At 40.2% G+C, this 20644-nt stretch overlaps 1 protein-coding gene and 1 pseudogene across 3 annotated transcripts in view; both read right to left on the bottom strand.

The window, feature by feature from the left end:
* Positions 1-20644, bottom strand: part of LOC119517865 (S-adenosyl-L-methionine-dependent tRNA 4-demethylwyosine synthase TYW1) — a 225480-nt gene that overhangs the window by 199079 nt on the left and 5757 nt on the right. For all 3 annotated transcript variants that reach the window (XM_037814927.1, XM_037814928.1, XM_037814929.1), the window contains 4 exons: positions 19948-20049; positions 18248-18442; positions 16658-16945; positions 9444-9566 (listed from right to left, as the gene is read on the bottom strand). In XM_037814927.1, coding sequence (XP_037670855.1) covers positions 9444-9566; positions 16658-16945; positions 18248-18442; positions 19948-20049 — 708 coding nt within the window. The remainder of the gene's footprint in view (positions 1-9443; positions 9567-16657; positions 16946-18247; positions 18443-19947; positions 20050-20644) is intronic.
* Positions 10496-11551, bottom strand: LOC119517866 (annotated as a pseudogene).

The raw sequence follows: 20644 nt of genomic DNA, 5'->3' as shown, positions 1-20644 counted from the left end.
AACAATACAATATAATAGAAGAACAGAAAAAAAAGACAAATGGACAATAAATACATGAAAACGTGTCAAGCTCACTCAAAATTAAAGAAATGAATATTAAAATGAAGTTACTATTTTTCACTTTTCAGATTGGCAAAAATTGAAAGATTGGTGAAACGTTGGTTTCAAGGGTGTGGAGAAATAAGCATTCTCTTATCTCTCCTATGTTGTCAGCAAGAGGGCAAAACTTTATAGAGGGCACTTTGGAAATATCTATCAAAACTATAAAATTCCCTATGAGCCAGAAGTTTCCCTTTTAGGAATTTATTCCTCAGACACTTACACCAGCCACAAATGATATAAGAGCAAGAATGTTCATTACAGCAATTAAAAGACAGCTAAATGTTAGTCAACAATAGTCAAATTGTGGGACATAATTATGAACTACTCCATAACCTTTAAGTGAATTAGATAGATCCATGTGACGGGCCTGGAAAGCTGTCCTGTTAAATGAAAAAAGCAGCCCATAGACTCGGCATGCAAAATGATCCCAACTATGTAGCCTAAAAACAAAATCATATACAAATGTAGGTGCGGTTGTAAAGGCAGTAAAATGCCTGGAAGATTACTGCCAAATTATAAAAGCTAATTACCGGTGAAAAGTAGATTCAGGAAAAATAGGGACAGAGGACTATATTCTTTGAATGTTTTAACCTATGTAATAAGGTATTAAATTGGAAATTTTGACTGAGGCACCAAGATACCAACTAAAGAGACAATGACAATTTAATGCAATACATAATCCTGGATAGGATCTAATAAGGGAGGAGAAAAGACCCAAAGGAATATTTTGGGACATATAAAAAAATTGGAATAGAGACTGTAAGCTTTATATCAATGTTAAATTTCTTAAACTTGGTAACTGCACTTAAGGTAGTTACATAAGTGAATATCCTTGTTCTTATGAAGTGTTCAAGGAGCACAATGTATACAAACTACACTCAAATAGTCAGAAAATGTATTGATAAATAGACAGACAGATGGATAGATAGAAAGACTGGTTGGTTGGTTGACTGATAAAGAGAATGATAGAACAAATGTGGCGGAATGTTAGAACTGGTGGATCTGGATCTCTGGGAGGATAGGGGCATGCAGGAGTTACCTGTATGGAGTGTGTATTATTTTTGTAACTGTCCTTTAAGTTTGAAAGTATTTCTAAAAGTTTAAATACACACACACACACACACACACACATATACACATACATATACAGACAAAGCATTATGGCAAAATGCTTTCAACTATTCTAAATGTTTGAAATTTTTCAAAATAAAGAGTTGGATAGAATAGATTTATATGCATATGAAACAAAAATTTAAAATAATTATACCGAATACTAATATTGATTATTCTGGGAAGTTGGGATTATTGGTGGGCTTTTTCCCCTTCTCTATTCTCTAAATTTTCATTACTACAGGTTTAATTTATAGTAAAGATAATTTTTGTTTACATAGACAAAATTAAATACATAATCATGAATTTATATCCTTAAATTACCATTTGCTATAGTATGGGGCCACTCAGAATAAAAGTAGAGGATGGGGAGAACCTAAGATGGTGGCTAGGTGAGACAGGGCAAAAAAACACCTCTGTGAAAAATACTAGATAAAAACCAGAAAGTGACCCAGAATACCGGTTTCAGCGATGCACCAGCTGGACGAGGTCTGCTAGTACCACAGGGGCCGTATACTTGGTAAAACCGGGAGTCTGCATTCTGAAACAAGTGAGTAAGCTGGCTGGAAGACCTGCAGCCACGTTGCGGTATGGGGAAGCCAGGGGTTGGCGTTTGGAGACTGACTGGCTCTTTAAAAAAGAAAGGGGGGGGAAACCCAGGAGCAGCTGCAGTTGTGACAGTGGGAACCATGCAGTAAAACACAGCAAGAGAGGGCTGAGCCGGCCTCTCTGTGTCTGGCCTGGAGGATAGCCCGCTGCAGATACCCTCACGGCCAGGGGAGCGGAGAGGAGAGCCAGAAGCACAAAGAAACCCTGCGGCTCGCAGCTGGCTCCCCAGAGGGCTGGATAAACTCCTGCCTGGGGCCATGCCCACAGCCCAGAGCCCCACCACTTGTCCTGGAGCTGGGAAGGAGGAACTGTGCGAGGAGGGGGGGGTTGAGATGCCCCGTTTGGCCATCTTTGCATCAGGCTGAGAGTGCCCCTGCACGGCCTGGCAGCCCAGGGCTTCCCTTGAGGGATGGCACGCACTGGTGATGTAGCACAGCATTCCCTCAGCAGAGGTCCTGGAAGATCACAGCTGAGAAAGGGGGCCCGCTCAGAAAACCCAGGGACGCTGCGCCAAGTACGGTGGTTTGTGGGACAGCAAGAGAGAGGGTCTGGGGCTAAACTGAAATGAAGGCTTACACTCTTGTGGCAACCTTGAATCTCCAGGAACCTGGGGGGTTTGAATATTAAAGCTGCCCTTCCTCCCTGGCCACCCGGACACACGCCCCACATTCAGGGTGGATGGCTCCAGCAACACACCCAAACCGAGTTCACCAACTGAACCCCACAAGAATCATTTCCCCACACACCGCGGGGACAAGGTTGAAGAGAACTGACTTGAGTGGTATAGGTGACTCGCAGACGCCATCTGCTGGTTAGTTAGAGAAAGTGTATGCCACCAACTTGTGCTTCTGACAAATTAGATTGGTATCTTTTTTTACAACTTGAAAGAACCCTATCAAGCAAAGCAAATGCCAAGAGGCCAAAAACAACAGAAAATCTTAATGCATATGATAAAACCAGATGATATGGGAGAACCCATTTCCAAACACACAAATCAAAATATCAGAAGAGACACAGTACTTGGCACATTTAATCAAAGAACTACAATCGAGGACCGAAAACATGGCAAAGGATTTAAAGGACATCAAGAAGACCATAGCCCAGGATATAAGCGACATAAAGAAGACCCTAGAAGAGCATAAAGAAGACATTGCAAGAGTAAATAAAAAAATAGAAGATCTTATGGAAATAAAAGAAACTGTTGGCCAAATTAAAAAGACTCTGGATACTCACAATACAAGATTAGAGGAAGTTGAACAACGTCTCAGTGTCCTAGAAGTCCACAGAACAGAAAATGAAAGAACAAAAGAAAGAACAGAGAAAAAATCGAAAAAATCAAAACGGATCCCAGGGATACGATAGATAATATAAAACGTCCAAATTTAAGACTCATTGGTGTCCCAGAAGGGGAAGAGAAGGGTAAAGGTCTAGAAAGAGTATTCAAAGAAATTGCTGGGGAAAACTTCCCAAACCTTCTACACAATATAAATACACAAAGCATAAATGCCCAGCGAACTCCAAATAGAATAAATCCAAATAAACCCACTCCGAGACATATTCTGATCAGACTCTCAAATACTGAAGAGAAGGAGCAAGTTCTGAAAGCAGCAAGAGAAAAGCAATTCACCACATACAAAGCAAACAACATAAGACTAAGTTGTGACTACTCAGCGGCCACCATGGAGGCGAGAAGGCAGTGGCATGACATATTTAAAACTCTGAGAGAGAAAAATTTCCAACCAAGAATACTTTATCCAGCAAAACTCTCCTTTAAATTTGAGGGAGAGCTTAAATTTTTCACAGACAAAAAAATGCTGAGAGAGTTTGCCAATAAAAGACCTGCCCTATTTCAGATACTAAAGGGAGCCCTACCGACAGAGACACAAAGAAAGGAGAAAGAGATATAGAGAATTTTAACAGACATATATAGAACCTTACATCCCAAATCACCAGGGCACTCATTTTTCTCTAGTGATCACGGATCTTTCTCCAGAAGGGACCAAAAGCTGGGACATAAAACAACCCTCAAGAAATTTAAAAAACAAAAAAAATTGAATATATTCAAAGCACATTCTCCGACCACAATGGAATACAAACAGAAGTCAATAATTTTTGAATTGTAACTCCACTATTTACTTCCTACATGATATAAAATACACAAACTCTAATGACAAATCAGTGGTTTTGAACTCAATGTAAAATATGTAATTTTAGACTATATAAAGGTGGGGGAATGGAGGAGTATAGGAACATAGTTTATGTGTCCTATTGAAGTGAAGGTGATATCAAAGAAAAACAAGATTGTTAAGAATTTAAGAGATTAATTTTAAGCCCCACAGTAAACACAAAGAAATTATCAGAGAATATGACCATAGAAATGAAAAGTAGAGTATGGGTTAAGAGAAATGGGGGAAGGGGCAATAGGGAGTTAAGAAATGAGTGTAGGGTTGCTGTTTGAGGTGAAGGGAATTTCTAGTAATGGATGGTGGGAAAGAACATTACAACATTCTAAATGTGATTAATCCCACTAATGGAAGGCTAGGGAGGGGGTGGAATGGGAAGATTTAGGCTGTATATATGTTTCCACAATTGAAAAAAAATAAAAATAAAAAAGACAGTCTAAATAGATGACAACTGAATGCCAAGGATGAACCTGGATGGGATCGGAGGATGAAGGACAGGAGGCTCAAAGGGACACAGCTGAGACATAAGGAAAAGGAAATACAGAATGTAAGCTTTGTATCATTGTTGAATCTCTTGTACTTCTTAGCTGTGCTTAATGGGATTGCATAAAAGAATGTTCTTGTTCATGGGAAGTGTATATGTGAATCATAGCGTTTGTTCAAGGATGTGTGCGGCTAGCTCTCATGTTCAGAAGACAGAGCAATAGATGATGGATGATAGATAGGGAAGGAAAGAAATAGCGATGTGACAGCATGTTAAAGTTGGTGGATTAGGGTATTGGGGGAGGGGGGGTCAGGGCACGCTGAAGTTCTGTGTATGGGGTTAGTATTGTTTTTGCAACTGTTCCTATAACTTTAAATTTATTTCAAAATAAAAAAATAAATAAAATAATAATAAGTTTAAAAAAAAGTAGAGGATGGTCCACTTTATGTAAGGAATAAGATTTTTTATAATTCAAAACTATTCATTCACAACTAGTCCTATCAAGAACTAGAAGAAACTTCCATAACCCAGCAAAAGTAATATTTCCATAGGGCAATATCATAAATAGTTTATAATTCAGTTTTAACTGGGTTTTGGTTTTTTTTTTATTTTGTTTTGATTTTTTTGGTTTTGTTTCTTTTGGGGTTTTTTAGATGGAGGAATGTAGTCTCCCCATTCCAAACTTTTAATTCAAACGCTCAGAAAAGTTGACAGGAAAAATGAAGGCCCATATCCCCATCACCTAGACTCACCATGTTAGCTTCAGAGAGCAAAAATCATATCATATCATATCCTCCCTTCCCTATTTCCACATAACATATGTATACATGTGTGTATAAATAAAATTTTGGTGAACCATTTAAAAGTAAGTTGCAAATACCAGAACACTTCACCCCTAAAATACTTCAGCATGCATCTCCTAAAAAAAGGACATCCTCCCACAAAACCGCAATACCATTATTATACCTAAGAAAATTAACAATTCAGTATTATCTAATAAAGAGTTCATTTCAAAATTTCCCAAATATCTTGACAACATCCTTTTCTCTTCAATCCAAAATCAAAGTTTACACAATGTATTTGGAAATGTTTCTTTCAGTCTTGTCAAATTCTAGAACTGTCCTGTATTTTATTATTGTTATTGTTTATGACAGTGACTTTTTAAAGACTCTGGCCAGTGGTCTCATAAAATGTCCCACATTCTGGATTTGTCTGATTGTTTCCAATGGTTAGATTAAGGTTAAGCATTTTTTGACAATAATACTACTTAGATGATGTTGTATACTTCTTGCTACTTCTTATCAGGTGTCACATGAGGCTGACTTTTACTACTAATGACTATGCTGAATTTGAATAGTTGGTCTAGGTGGGGACCACTGGATCTCTCCATTTGTAAAGGTACATTTTTCCTTTCATAATTAGTAAGTAATCTGTGGGGCTATTTCTCCCACTCATCCACTTATTTTTGGCATTTCTAGGTGGCTTAGTTTCTGGTGATATTTTCAGACCATGTGAATATCTGTTCCCCAAAGACATTTCACCTCATCTTTGCACAAATCAATTATTACACAAAGGATAGCAAACTGGTGATTTTCTAATTCTATCATGCTGTTTATATTTATTATTTGGAAATCTTCTGTAATGATTTTCCCCTACTCCTCTGCTTTTTCTGAGTTTCAGCACGAGGATTTTTTTTTTTTAATTTGATGTAACATAATCTATTACTGTCATTAATCATTTGATGCTCAATTTGAACCAAATTTAGCCTGTGGGAAACCCTTCAAGCTGGCTCCTGTGTCCTTTCTAGATGTTTCCATCAATCTTTGTGGACCTATTACACAACAAGATATTCCAGGCTCATCTGTACTCTCCTTTCCCCAACCCTGGAGTCAGCTATTTCTCCCAAGGGCCCTAATTCCTTTTAGTAGGGAATGATACTTAGAAAACAAGATTTAAGTGCTTGATATCCTCATTGTTTCCAAGTCCTTTCAGTGAACATAGCCAGAAAATATTGTTTATACACACATGCACACAACACACACAAATATTCAAGTTATAAATTTATAAATATAACCATAAGCTACATTTTTTAAATCATAAGTTCACACCAAACCTCCAAATCAAATCCATCACCATTTGGAAATGACATTGATGTACACAGATCCATCTCCTTATTTTGCACAATTGCACAACATTCCATTGTGTTATACTGTGTTTTTTGACAACCAGTATCCTACAGCATTGTTTCCCTTACATGCTGCAATGCATAACCTTAAGTAAATGCTGTCTTGTATTTGTGAAGGTACATCTTCAAGGCAAATTTATGTCACTGGGCCTGCTGGATCATGGGTAAATGTCCCTGTGATTTTGGTAAAGACTGCCAAAAGTCCCTCCATATGGTTTATATCATTTTGGACTCTCACCTGCAATGCTTAAGTGCCTACTTCCTCACAGCCTCACCAACTGACTGTGCTGTGCTGTCCAGGTTTTGAATTTTTGCAAATTTGATAGGTGAGAAACGGTATCTCAATGAGTTTTAATTTGCATTTGCCTCATTCTGAGTGAAACTGAGCATTTTTTCATATGTTTAAGATCTATGTGTAATGGGTATAGATTTTTCTGAGAATTGTCTATTCACTTGTTTGACCATTTTTCTTTTAGGTCTTTTTTTTTTCAATTTTTAAGAGTTATTTGTATAGTAGAAAGATTAGTCCTTTGCATGTTATATAAGGGGCTAATACTTTCTCCTACTTTGTTATTTGTCTTTTTATTTTGCTTACAGCAGGAGATTTTTGCCATGCATACCTATTCTAGTTTGCTAATGCTGCCAGGATGCAAAACACCAGAAATGGATTGGCTTTTATAAAGGGTGTTGATGTGGTTACATAGTTACCGTTTTAAGGCCATAAAGTGTCCAAGGTTAACATATCAGCAATCAGGTACCTTCACTAGAGAACAGCCAATGGTGTCCAGAAAACCTCTGTTAGCTGGGAAGGCACATGGCTGGCGTCTGCTCCAAAGTTCTGGTTTGAAAATGGCTTCTCCCAGGATGTTCCTCTCTAGGCTTCAGTTCCTCAAAAAGTTCACTCTCAGTTGCTCTTGGGGTGTTTGTCCTCTCTTAGCTTCTCCAGAGACACAGTCTGCTTTCAACGGCCATCTTCAAACTGTCTCTCATCTGCAACTCCTCTCTCAGCTCCTGTGCGTTGTTCAAAGTGTCCCTCTTGGCTGTAGCAAGCTTGTTCCTTCTGTCTGAGCTTATATAGTGCTCTAGTAAACTAATCAAGGCCTTATTTCAAGGCAAATTTGGATGGGCGGGGCCACACCTCCATGGAAATTATCCAATGAAAGATCTTGCCCACAGTTGAGTGATCACATCTCCACAGAAATTATCCAATCAAAAGTCTCCAACCCAATCAACACCAATACGTTTCTGCCCACACAAGACTGCATCAAAGATAATGGCGTTTGGGGGGACATAACATATCCAAGCCAGCACAATACCCTTTTATAAAATCATTGATAAATTCAATCTTTTCTTTTATTGCTACTAGATTTTGAAGCATATAGAAAGTCTTTCTCCAGTTCATAAAATAATGCATCCAATTCTTGTAGTATTGATATAATTTTCTTTTCAACTTTCAGATCTCTGATCTATTTAGAATTTATTCTGATGCATGGTATGAGGGTATGGAGCCAATTTAACTTTTACCAAGTCACTATCCAATTGTCACAATACCAGTTATTTTAAAAGTCCATTTTTCCCCAGTAACCTAAGATGCCACCTTTATCATATATGAAATTCCCATATATACCAGGGTCTATTCCTAGAATTGTGTTCTGTTGCATAAGCCGGTTCCACAAAAAGGCTGGTAGCATATTTCCATAAACTAACAGGGCTAGTACTTCTTACTGCCCCCTTTTTCCAAGGTTTGCCTAACTATTCTTGCATGCTTATTTTTCCACATGAATTAACTCAGGAGAACTAACACCCTTACAAAACTGAGTTACCCTATCTAAGAACACAGGATGTCTTTCCATTTATTCAAGTTTATTTTTATGTCTTTGGGGCATGGTTTAAAGCTTTCCTCACATATGTTTAGGACATTTCTTTTTAAATTTATTCCTATGTAATTATTTATCTTTTATGTGGCTATTGTAAATTGGGTCTTCTCTTCTTCCAGAGCATCTAACTGGTTACTATTTGAAAGTAGGTCTACTGGCTTTTTACATTACTATATCCTGCTACCTTAATGAACTCTTTCATTTGAGTTTGTGTTAATTTTTTCATTGATTTTCTCAGATTGTCCAGGTTTTATCTGCAAACAGAGATAGTTTTACTTCTTTTCTAAGACTTACGTATTTGATACATTTGGAATTATCAATTTCCAAAATACATGTAAGTTGAAACTTTACTATATATTGTAATATTTTAATTTTAGATCATTGAAATCATCTACTACACTGTAGAGGATTCATCTATTCACGTAAACGATGACAATCCAGCCTAACACTTCTTGGATTCCCAGGGCCTCCACTGAAGCTGATCTCAACACCTACAGGCCAAGCTGCCATCCTTAAGCCCCTAGTACCCCTCAGCTTGTATTCCAGGGAAGCAACTTGACACCAGAGCTCCACTTGGAATCTCAGTGCTGGTAAATCTAGCATGCTGTTCAAGCCAGCATGCTGTTCAACCCTGCCATCCTCAGCCACAGCAATGAATGAAGCCCCTGCTATCCCACTCTCACTCCTTGCCCTAAAATGTTCTACCTAACCTCCTTCAAGGTCAGAGGAAAGATTTACACAGAGCTTACATAAAAATGGCAAAAAATTATAAGCTTCTCATGACAGGAGGCAGAGAAACAAAACTCTTTATTTCTAAACACACCAACACAGAATGGTAGAATGATAACTGACTGCAAGACCCAAGTTCAGTATTTCCCAAAAAAAAAGAGTACCTTTTCTTTCTTCACACGATCCATAATTTTGCCAAGATCTTCAACATCAACAACAGAATTTAGACTCTGGTGATCCTCAGTTCCAAACTCTTCCTCACTGGTACTCTCAAAGGCCTCCTCCTCCTGGAACATAAATGATTCAGAAATATATTTTCTTTTTTTTTTTTTTTTTCTCACAGGTATATGTGTTTAATAAGTTTACCCCATCAGTTCCTATTCACAGCACCCAATATTCCTTTGAAATACCAGACAGATGTGGCAGTGGCCAACAATAAATTTCAGACCTCTCAGAGTTTAAAAGTTTAGGTTCTCTGACCATTCTGTATTGCAGTGGCACCTGTCCAGAATTGGTACCTCCCCACACTTGGGGAACTTTAAATGTACCAGTGAAAAAAAGCTTTTTCCCCTTCAAGGGAAAGAAAGAAAATCACTCCTCAAAACTCAGCAGATCTGGTCAGGAGGTCTTTCCTCCTGTCCCATGTCTTCAGGCTCGTTTTTTATTTATTTATTTATTTTTTGCAGTGGAGCAAGAGACCAAAACCTAACCTGAGTTACAAGAAAGAAGACAGTGATGGCTATAAAGGGAGTGACGAGGAACAATTCCTTTACCCCCACATCCAATGTATGTGCTTCACAGAAAAAAAAACAAAAATAACAAATCCACAAATTACAACAGCTAGATTTACAAAATCCATTCATCCAAGGGTGATGGAAGGCAGGAAGGGGAGGTAGGAGGGTAAATGGCACAGGGAGAAAATCAAAGCATTCAAATCAGTCCAGACACAGGGGCTGGCAACCGCTAGAAAATAGCTGCAGAAAAACCTGTGGTCCTTTCAGACTCAGTGGTGATGTTACAAATCCACATACTGGTGTCAGGAGATTCTGCCTTACATGCACCAGAGACAAAAATTCCAATTCCTCGGAGGGAAGAGAATATGCAGAGGGCCCTTGGCAGACTGGGTCCTGCCTTCCCTGGGTAGGGGAAGGTGAACAGGGAAAAGATCTGCCACAGCCTCCTTCCAATCCCACCCACCCCATTCAGATGGCAGGAGATTTAGTGGCCTGCAGCAGCCTTCAGTTTGGCAGGTGATGGATATGGAGATGAGAACTTCTCTGCAGAGGTTGAGCTACTCAGAGCAGACTGCAGATAGACTGTCTTGTGGAAGAGTCTGTTGCTTAAGAAGACCACCAAGGAGAAGAGGCGCAACTGGAAAAGGTATGCTTTGCCAGGGGTCTTTTAATTGGCGCTGATAATGAACAAAGGAAAGAAGATAGAGAAGAGGCAGCCACTGATAATACATGAGGACTGCATTGCTGTGAGAAAAGCCAGGGCAAACCAAATCCAAAGTAGTAAGGCCAGTTCCTTTCTATATTTGACAACCGCTGGTGCATTTCAATTCCTTTATTGAACCAGCGATATTCGAAGCAATAAAAAGAGCAGAGAAGGGACATATGCAAGAGACTAACCAGCTGACCAACGAGATGGATGGGAAAGAGACTCACAAACATCCCCTGGATGAGGAAAAGAGCCTGCAGCAAAAGGTTGAAGAGTATGTCAGCAATTATTTTACTGACACTAGGGAATGGATGAGGCTTCCTCCCTGATACCTCAAATGCCAGATCAGCTATATCCTGAAACCAAATGGTAGTGACAACTTTGCTAAGCCAAACAGGGGGAGCACCCAAAGAGCACTGAAAATTGACATAAGGAAGAATTCCAGCCATGACCAAACATCTCCATGTAGTGATGGATCACCAATAATTTGTGCTGTTACTGACTGAAGCACAGGAATAAACACTCAATAAAACAAGAGGAGACTGAACCAGAATACGCTGCCATTCCAAGCACAGCACTGGAAAATTCTACTAACAATATGTGGTTCACTTTCCTGCTTCCGCTCTATCCTCTGGGCTCTCCGCTGGGCCAAGACACTACTTGCTCTTCTCCACCGCTGCTCCTCTCTTTTTTGCTGGATTCGAGCATCTAGCTTTGAGATGGTACAAATGCCCCAGATGGAGTCTTTGATTCCCCTGCCAAGGTCCCAGAGAAAGGTTTTGACACTGTCAGCCATCTCTTCACCACCCAAACTACCAACTACTTAGAGGAGAGAGAAGCATTCCAAAATCTCTCATCATGAAGGAGCCGGCAGCTCCGCCGCCCGAGCTCCGGCCCCGGCCCGGCCCCTCGCCAGCCACGGGCCCGCTCGGCTGCTCGGCCACCCGCTCCCGCCGGGGCTCTCCCAGGGCCGGGGCCTCTGCACCCGCACTGGCCATGCCCGGGCCGCACGGGGACGCTGGGAAGTCAGGCAGGCACGAGGCAAAGAGAAATATATTTTCAAAGTGGCAAAGGCAAAATTTTCTTACATTCCCTCCCAAATTAAGTTCATTGTTTTCTAATTTTTAAATTTAAAAAAAAAAAAAGAGATTTCTTAAGTCTTCTCAACACAGAGATGCCCCTTTCAACAACTCAGCACCATAACTGTGAAAGGTCACTGTAGAATGAGAACCACTGGCACCTCTTCTGCCCACCCACGTGAAAGTGGGGGGCTCGGGAGGGGGGCACATGCTGGGTGGAAGTAGAGGAGACATGCCATCACCATGAAGAAACACTGACTGAGTGCCTACTATGGGCTGAGCACGCAGCGTCTGTGTATGTTCACTCATTTCATCCTTAAGCAGAATTAGGAGGTAGGTATGCTCAAGCTCTTGCTATGGATGAGGAAATCAAGGGCTAGAGAAGTTAAGCAGTCACAGCTAATAAATGACAGGCACAGCCTTCATCCCTTTTTCCAATGAGATGCTAAAGGCAGTACAGAAAGATAAGCAGATTTGTAAGAAGTGAAGTCATTTGCTTGTTCTAAAGAGCAAGCACTTGCTGAGTAATCCGAGAATCACTATGAAGATAAAAGAAACAAGAGGCTGATGACCTGGAATGTGCTGGGCAATATACCCAGAGTAGAGGGAGGGAAGCCGTACAATCGTAGTGCGGATCTGAGAGGGCACCCTTGTCCTGCCCCAGATGCCACCACCATGCACATTCTTACTGTCTCCTAGTAGAAACCAAGCTTGAAGGGGGCCTGTGGCTGGTTCATTGTGTATCTTCTGCTTTATCAATAAATGAGTAGACCCTTCTTTGCCTTGCTGACAGACAGCAAAATACAGAGTTTCTGGCAATAGCTGTATGAAGATGCCCTTCCAGGTATCTCAGCCCAGCTTCAATAGAGACTCCTGGCCAGCTGCCTTCACCCTCACCTCCCAGCCTTATGCCCTAATGTCAAGGAGAGATGAGAACTCTACCTGAAACTAACTTTCTAACAATCAGGACCTTCTGGTCCAATAGTCAGTTCCCATCCAATGTATCAAAACTTACAAGTTCCTCAGGCTCTCCTGACATGCTTATTTTCCTAGGATTGCAACTGAATTCAATATTGCTCATGTGTCCTATGTTCCTATCCCCTCAGTTAGAACAAATTACAGAATCTTAGAAGTAGAAGAGTCGTTAGGGATCACTAGTCCCATCTCCCCATCTCCTGAACCAGATTGTCATCACAATCAGGATGGGTCTTAATCCTCTTTCTGGAGTCCTTTAAAAGGGGAATAAAATTCATACACAGAGAGAAAGCCACAGGGAGCAGTCAGAAGCTGAAATTCAACAGAACCCAGAAAAGAAGGGAGAGTCCAAGAAAGGCTGCCATGTGCACTGCTATGTGACAGAGGAGCCCAGGACCAAGGATCACCAGCAGCCAGCCCCGGAACACAGGTCCTCAGGAGGAAAGCATCGCCTTGATGATGCCCTGATTTGGACTTTCTCTTCAGCCTCAAAACCGTGAGCTAATAAATTCCCATTGTTTAAGCAGACCCACTGCATGGTATTGCTTGAGAGGCCAGGGAAATTAAACAGAAAGGAAGTGAATATTTGTATTTGTGTGTGTGTGTGTGTGTGTGTGAGGGAGGGAGGAAGAGAGATTTTGAAAAAGCAATCAAGAAATATCAGTCAGGTCTTATTATTTAGATATATAGAGGTAAATTCTGAAGAAAAACTGAAAGAATTGAAAGTAGTTGCCTTAGGAGAATGAGAAGCTGATAGAATGGGGCTGGGAACTACTGTTCTTAATCAGAAGCCTCATAGTACTACTTGAAGTTTTAATTGTTCAGGTGTCACTTTTTTTTTTTTTTTTTAATTGTTTTTAATGTTAAGAGCCAAATGGAACCAAAGGAAGAGATGTTTATTTGGTGCAAAATTTAAATTTTCTGAGGCACACTATCTATTTTAACCTGTATGGTCAGTTTATTCAAACACCATAATTACATGGAACTTTGAACAGAGAGTACAATCTGGTTGGTTTGTACAGGTTGGTGTGAAGCCCCAATACATACCAGAGTAATCTGAGCAGAGAATAAAAATGTATTTGCAAGGCCCCCTTGAAGGATTGGAGAAAAATGTAGAAATGTTAAACTTCCCCACCTGGGGAATTACTGATATTCTCACAAGCATTGGGGACTACCAATTTAGAAGTCCAAGCCCTTGATCTTGGAGCTTGCACCTATGAAGCTTGTTACCGCAAAGGAGAAGCGAAGCCTACCTATAATTGTGCCTAAGAGACACCCCCTGAAACCCCCTTTTGTTTATCAGATGTGGCCTCTGTCTCTAACCAATTCTGCAGGTAAACTCACTGCCCTCCCCACTAGGGGGAGATGACTTCCAGAGGTATAAATCTCCCTGGCTACATGGACATGACTCCTGGGGATGAGTCTGGACCCAGCACCATGGGACTAAGAAAGGTTTCTTGCCCAAAAGGGGGATGAGAAATGAAACAAAATAAAGTTTCAGTGGATGAGAGATTTCAAATGGAGTCGAGAAGTCATTCTGGAGGTTATCCTATGTGTTATATAGATATTCCTTTTTAGTTTTTAGTGTATTGGGCTAGAAAGAAATACCTGAAACTGTTAAACTGAAACCCAGTATCCTTGATTCTTGAAGATGACTGTATTACTATATAGCTTACACAGTGTGACCATGTGATTGTGAAAACCTTGTGGCTCACACTCGCTTTATCCAGTGTATGGACAGATGAGTAGAAAAATGGGGACAAAAATTAAATGAATAATCGGGGAAGGTGGGGGGAATGGGATGTTCTGAGTGTTCTTTTTTACTTTTATTTTTATTCTTACTTTTATTATTTTTTTTTTGGAGTAATGAAAATGTTCAAAAATTGATTGTGGTGATGAATGCACAACTATATGATGGTACTGTGAACAAATGACTGTACACTTTGGATGACTGTATGGTTTGTGAATAAAATTGAATTAAAAAAATTATAGAGGCAAAAAAAGAGCCAATTGGAGGAAAGATAAGCAAATTTAAACAAAAATACTGGCTAGAGAAGAGCAGAAAACAGGACAACAGCTGGAAGATGTAGAATAAAGGAAAGATTTATTTGTTTTTGGGTTTGTATGTGAGCACAGGTGATTCCAGAACATGGTTCCATACTGACAAGCAGGAACTGGAAGAGAAGGGGAGATGAATGCGGCAGGAGTGAAGAAACGATGTCCTTGATTCCACAGCCCACACAGAGAGAGTCGGTGCTGACAGGAACCAGACACTTGGTCTTCGAGGACAGGAGAGACGGTGAAGATTTGTCAATCGAATAGGGGGAATATGAGAGAGGCCCCTGTGATAGATTCAGATGAAGGCTGAGGGAAAGGGTAGGGGAGAAAGAGGGTGTGAATCAGTCACCTTGGAGAGCGCAGGAGACAGCTTCCAAGGGAGGGAGACCATTGGGTGGTTCTGAGTGGTCAATACAGGCCTGTGGTCATGAATCTGTGGTCAAGCAGAAAGTAACAGGCCCAGAAAAGCCAGAGAGCAGGTTTCAACCAGGCTTGGAGTTTGGCCAATCGATTCAGAATGGAGTGGGAGGCAAGGAAATCAAAGGTATGTGTAAAAGAGTGAATATAAAAATCTAAACTTCAGGTAAGGAGGGAAGTAAAGTAAGAAGTTTTCACTATCCATCTAAGAAGTTATGGGATCAAATGGAATCAAAGGAATTTCTGAAGTAGGGGCACCAGAGTGAGGTGAAAGGATCATCGGAACTTGAAATTTCAGAGGTGACCACAGAAGTGGGAGGCAGAGGTTCATGAAGGAAAAAGTTGCTAGAGGTACAAAGGTCAGGGGACCCGTAGGCCAACGTGCTGGAAAAACCATCTACATGGCTGCCTTAGCCACAAAGGATAACAGTAGGAACGAGAGTGGAGATAAAGACAGTGAATCAGAAAATAAAGTTGTTCCAGAATGACACAATTCACCAGGTAGTCAAAAGACAATGGCTGTGAAGATGGCAGCAAGTGATACAGCCTTATGGCAGAGCTTCAACAGAAGTGGGGTCTTTGAAGAAGGATGAAGAAATGTTTGGAATATGAGGGATGAAAGATACAAATCTACAATGACTCAGACTCACAGCCTTCAAGTTTCTGCGACTAAAGGAGTCATTAAATAAGTGAGGTCAGGAGCAATATGTAGTCTGGGGATAAGATATGAGCTCAGTCTTGGACATACTTAACCTCTCTGGGCCTCCATTTCCTAAACTGCAAGAAATGATAAAAACCTACCTGTGGTGGTTAATTTCATGTGTCAATTTGGCTAGGTTATGGTGTCTAGTTGTTTGATGAAGCTCTGGTCTGCTTGTTAAAGGGAGGGTATTTTATAGATGGGATTTGCATCTGCAATCAGTTGCTTACATCTACAGCTAACTGTATCTACAACCAACAAAGGAGGGTGCCCTCAGCAATGTGGGGAGTCTCCTCATTTAATCAGTTGGAATTCTTAAAAGCCAGAATTGAGGATTTCAGAAGTCAAAAAGAAGAATTTCTGCCTCAACTTCAGCAAGCCAGCTTCTCCTGGGAAATTCAGGCTCCACTTCAACATTACCTTTATCGGAGGTTCCAGCTTGCAGCCTACCCTATAGAATTTGGACTTGCAGTCTCCATGGTCACATGACTTTTTGATTTGCTGAAGAACCCTGACTAATACACTACCTGACTCTAAAAATGCAATGTTTAAGAAGGGTTTTATGAAGACATCTAGCATAATATAGCTTAACTCTCTAAAACACCACCACATGAGTTTCAGATCTTTCTTCTAACTGGAAGTCAACAAAATAATTTCTCAGGACAGAGGTAAGTAAGGCTCAGCAACCCCATAGGAGGAAACTAACTACCTCAGTGTCTCTGTGAGGCAATCCATCTTGAGTGGGAGACTCTGGCTCTTTTCCCTCTGGGCCATGTGGATTAGATTTGCATTTGCCTTTCTTGCAGTTGCCGCCACAGGGTTTTTTCTCTCCTTTACGAAGCACCTGCAGCCGGGAGATGAACTTGGTTTTCCAAGCTCTGAAGTCAGCTTCAATGCTGCCATGTTTGCTTTTTGCCACATCACAGTCACCCTCCCCTCGAGTCATCACGCGGTGAGCACCAAGCATCCAGAGCCATTTATCCACATTTTTGCCAACCTGCAAGCAAAGGAAATAGTTGAGTTAAAAACGCAATCCTCTAAATCAGGTTTTCTGACTTGCTCTGCAGACACCCAAGTTCCTGAGGCCCCTGTCAAGGGCTGCTGCTGAGGAAGGGGAGATGGCTCAGCAAAAAGGGGCCTTAAGCCCTCCAGCCCCCAACTCAACCCAGAAGGGCTGCATTTTATATGTTCCAATTTTAAACAAAGGGTTAACAACTAAAAAATGTTTTGAAAACAACTGCTCTAAATCATTGTTGCAATAAAATAACTCATTAGCAAAATAAATTAGTTCCAAAACTCTAACAATGCCTGCCAGGACAAAGCCCATTCACTAATAAAGTGCAAATTGTAACCAATTTGGCATGACATGATTTCATGAACTCAAAAAGTTGATCTGATTGCAATGTGAAGCAATTAAGCTGAGGCATGGGGTTAGAAAGAATCACACTGAAGTATTCTGGGATTTAACAGGCTTCCTTTAACAGACTTCCTGAGTGGCAAAGTATTAAACAAAACACATATCTGAATTATGCAACTCTTAGACTAAATCTTTTGAAAATAAGGGGGGAAGTTACATAATGATACAACAACTGAATTAAAACAATTTTGCAGAAAGCTTTCCACATTCACTGTTACTCACATTTCACCAGACAAGTAGGCCAGGCTTGGCCTGAATGTGGGATGTGTACACAGACAAAAGGTCTGTTAACCTTTTAAAACCACTGAGAAACAGAAAGGCTCTACCAAAAAGGGAAAATGCTTTTTACTTTTTAAAGTACAGAAAATAGGATGCAAAAGAAAAGGAGTAAAGTTAATATCATCTAGGAAAAAGATCCAGAAAAACAACAGAAACATCAACAAGTTTTACTACGAAGGGGAACGAACACACTATTTTCCTTTAAAAACTAACTATATTTTTTAAAATGAGGTCAACCGTATTATGATTTAGCTCAGGCAGAAATGACTGTTCAACAACAGAACAGGCAGAGGAGAAAGTCCAAAGAATCAGTGATCTTCCAGCCGTAAGGTCCTGCCATGCAAGAAGCTGGAATTGATAAGCTGTGAGGCCACCAAGGTAACAGACAATATGAGGCTTCTCATTCATTTATTCAGCAAAAATGTATTAGGGCCTACTGTAAACCAAAATGCCTATTCTAAGCTACACAGAAATGTACTAAGTGCCAAAAAGTTTGTGAATTACTTCACATACACACACATATTTGTGTGGGGAGAGGTGGGTGTGAATAATATTTTTTTTAACTAAAGGGAAATTTTCCCCAATAATTCAACATAAACTTACCTTGTTGAAGTTGCTCGCATAGGCCGAATTTCCCAGGCCAAACACTGCATATCTCATACCCTTCAGGTAAGTTTTGCCAAATCGGAAATCGTGAGATGCCTCCTCCAGCCATTTGCAGAACCACTCAGCACTCTCGGTCGGCTGACCATCAGTGTACGTAGCAACCAGGAAGGCACAGACACTTTTACTAGCGACCTACCCAAGAAAGTCGTTATTTCAGAAAATGTTCAAAATATATTTTTAAAGAATATCAAAGGAAAAAAAATCCTTTCTTAAAACACTGATGTTCACATCACACTCATATCTAAGGACAAAGAGTGCTTTCATAAACATTACTCACTCTCAAAAAGGAAAGAAAATACAGCAAGGACATCTCACAGAGGGGAGAGACAACAGTCCCTTGCTCCAGCCAATATACTTCCTGATGCTCTTCACCTACTACATATCCCAATCCATTTTTCAGATTATAAATTCTTATCATCTATGATGTCTTATATTCGAAACAAAACCCAAATCAGTCAGGAAAAAAAAAAATTACAGAGAAGTCTCTAAAATATTACTAAAAATTAAAGCAACACAAGTTTTAAACGTTAAGTAATTTAACATTTGGCACCATCAACTACATGGGGGAAAAAAATAAATCCTCTCTCCTGCTAGCCATAGTATTTCATCAGCTTGAGTGTACCTTAACAGTTCCAAGTTGTAAGATACAAGTTTAAGCATCAAGTTCGCTAATAATTTTTCACAAGTAATTTAGAGACAATTTAAATTAAATCTTACAGAAGAAGCTCACCCAATTGTACTCCAACATGCTTTCTTGTGTGAAAAAGAAAAGGACAGAATTACAACTAGAAGCTTCCCCTCCCAGATGGGCCGGCAAACTACAGCATAAACTGCAGCTCACAAGCCAAATCTGGCTTGCTGCCTGTTTTTGTAAGTAAACTTTCATTGGAACACACCCCACACTCATTCACTTTCACATTATCAATGGCTATATCGTGCCTCAATGGCAGAATCAAGTAGCTGCACTGCCCACAAAGCTGAAAATATTGCCTTTTACAGTAAAAGTTTGTCAAACCCTCCAACAAGTGGTTCTCAAACTTTAGCTGCACCAGAATCACTTGGAGGGCTTGTGAAAACACTGCCACAGAGTTTCTGAGGTCTGGAGACTACATTTCTAATAAATTCCCAGGAGATGCTAATACTGCTGGTTCAGGGACCACACTTTGAAAACCATGCTATAAGAAAAATTCCCTAACTGGGCATGACCAGGTAAAGAGGAGAAAGATTTTTCAGGTGAGGAAATTAAGCTGTCATGGAAATTAAGCAATACATCTACATCTAAGAGATTTGTCTAACTCCAAAATCCATTCTCTTTCTTCCATACAAGTGGCTCCCAGCCTTTTGGCAGGCTTGCAAACAGCATGCTGCCACCATTAGCAACCCTCCCTTCATCATGAGAGCCTCGATCCCCACCCCAAGAGAATCTAACACATCAGAGGGACAGGCCCCGAGCTACTGAAGAATCAGTATACTATACCATGCATTCAAATCCTCTGATTCACACCAAAAACTCAACCAACTGAAATCCCGTGGCATGAAAATTAAATTTACTCTGAAAATTTTATTTATCCCAGAACACAGGAGGTTGATTAAATTTGAAGGTTGTGATTGAAGAAAAAAATAAGATAATTACCAACCTCTTCTACGAGATGATCATCCGGATCATAGTCTTTCAGATTAATAACTGTCACAGGCAGATCTAGGGAGGTAACTGCTTCGGCAAGAACTGTTGCAAATCCCTAATGGAGAAAAAAAAATCAAATGAGTCTTCCATAAGCCAAATGAGCAAAATACGGTCCACATTTACCCTGCATCACCAGGAAGGGAGGGAATGAGGAATTCCTCGTGAAAAATTTTCTGGGTAACTGACATTTATCATCATAAACACAAATACTACTGTTACCATCTGCTTGAGCATCATTATGAGTATCAATCATTCAACCATGTTGTTCTCACTCTATAAACATACATGGCGCCAAAATGTCTATATTACCTTTTAGACAGTTCAACTGCTTTGCTCCACAAGAATAAATATATAGAAGTAGAAAAAGAAATATAAATACTGAAAAGAATGGGGAAATAGGGAGAAGGTCACTAGTAAAAGAGAAAGACTAATACATTTCTGGAAAATAAAAAACAAACAGGGGAAATCCAGAGGTGGGGGCTAATGTGCCGAGAGAAGCCTGCAGAGTCCAAAGATGGGAGGGAGCCATGGGGTAAAAAAAAAAAGACAGAAGGGAGCTATGGGGCAGAAAAGAGGGTGTCAGCCAATGACTTGTCTATGTGACAAGTATACAAAGACACTCTTAGAGCCAGGGCAGTGTTAACCCCCAG

The sequence above is a fragment of the Choloepus didactylus genome, chromosome 21 (genome assembly GCF_015220235.1).
Source record: "Choloepus didactylus isolate mChoDid1 chromosome 21, mChoDid1.pri, whole genome shotgun sequence".
NCBI classification, from domain to species: Eukaryota; Metazoa; Chordata; class Mammalia; order Pilosa; family Megalonychidae; genus Choloepus; species Choloepus didactylus.
Note: the sequence above shows the minus strand (reverse complement) of the source record. Positions and strands in the feature narration are given on the sequence as shown.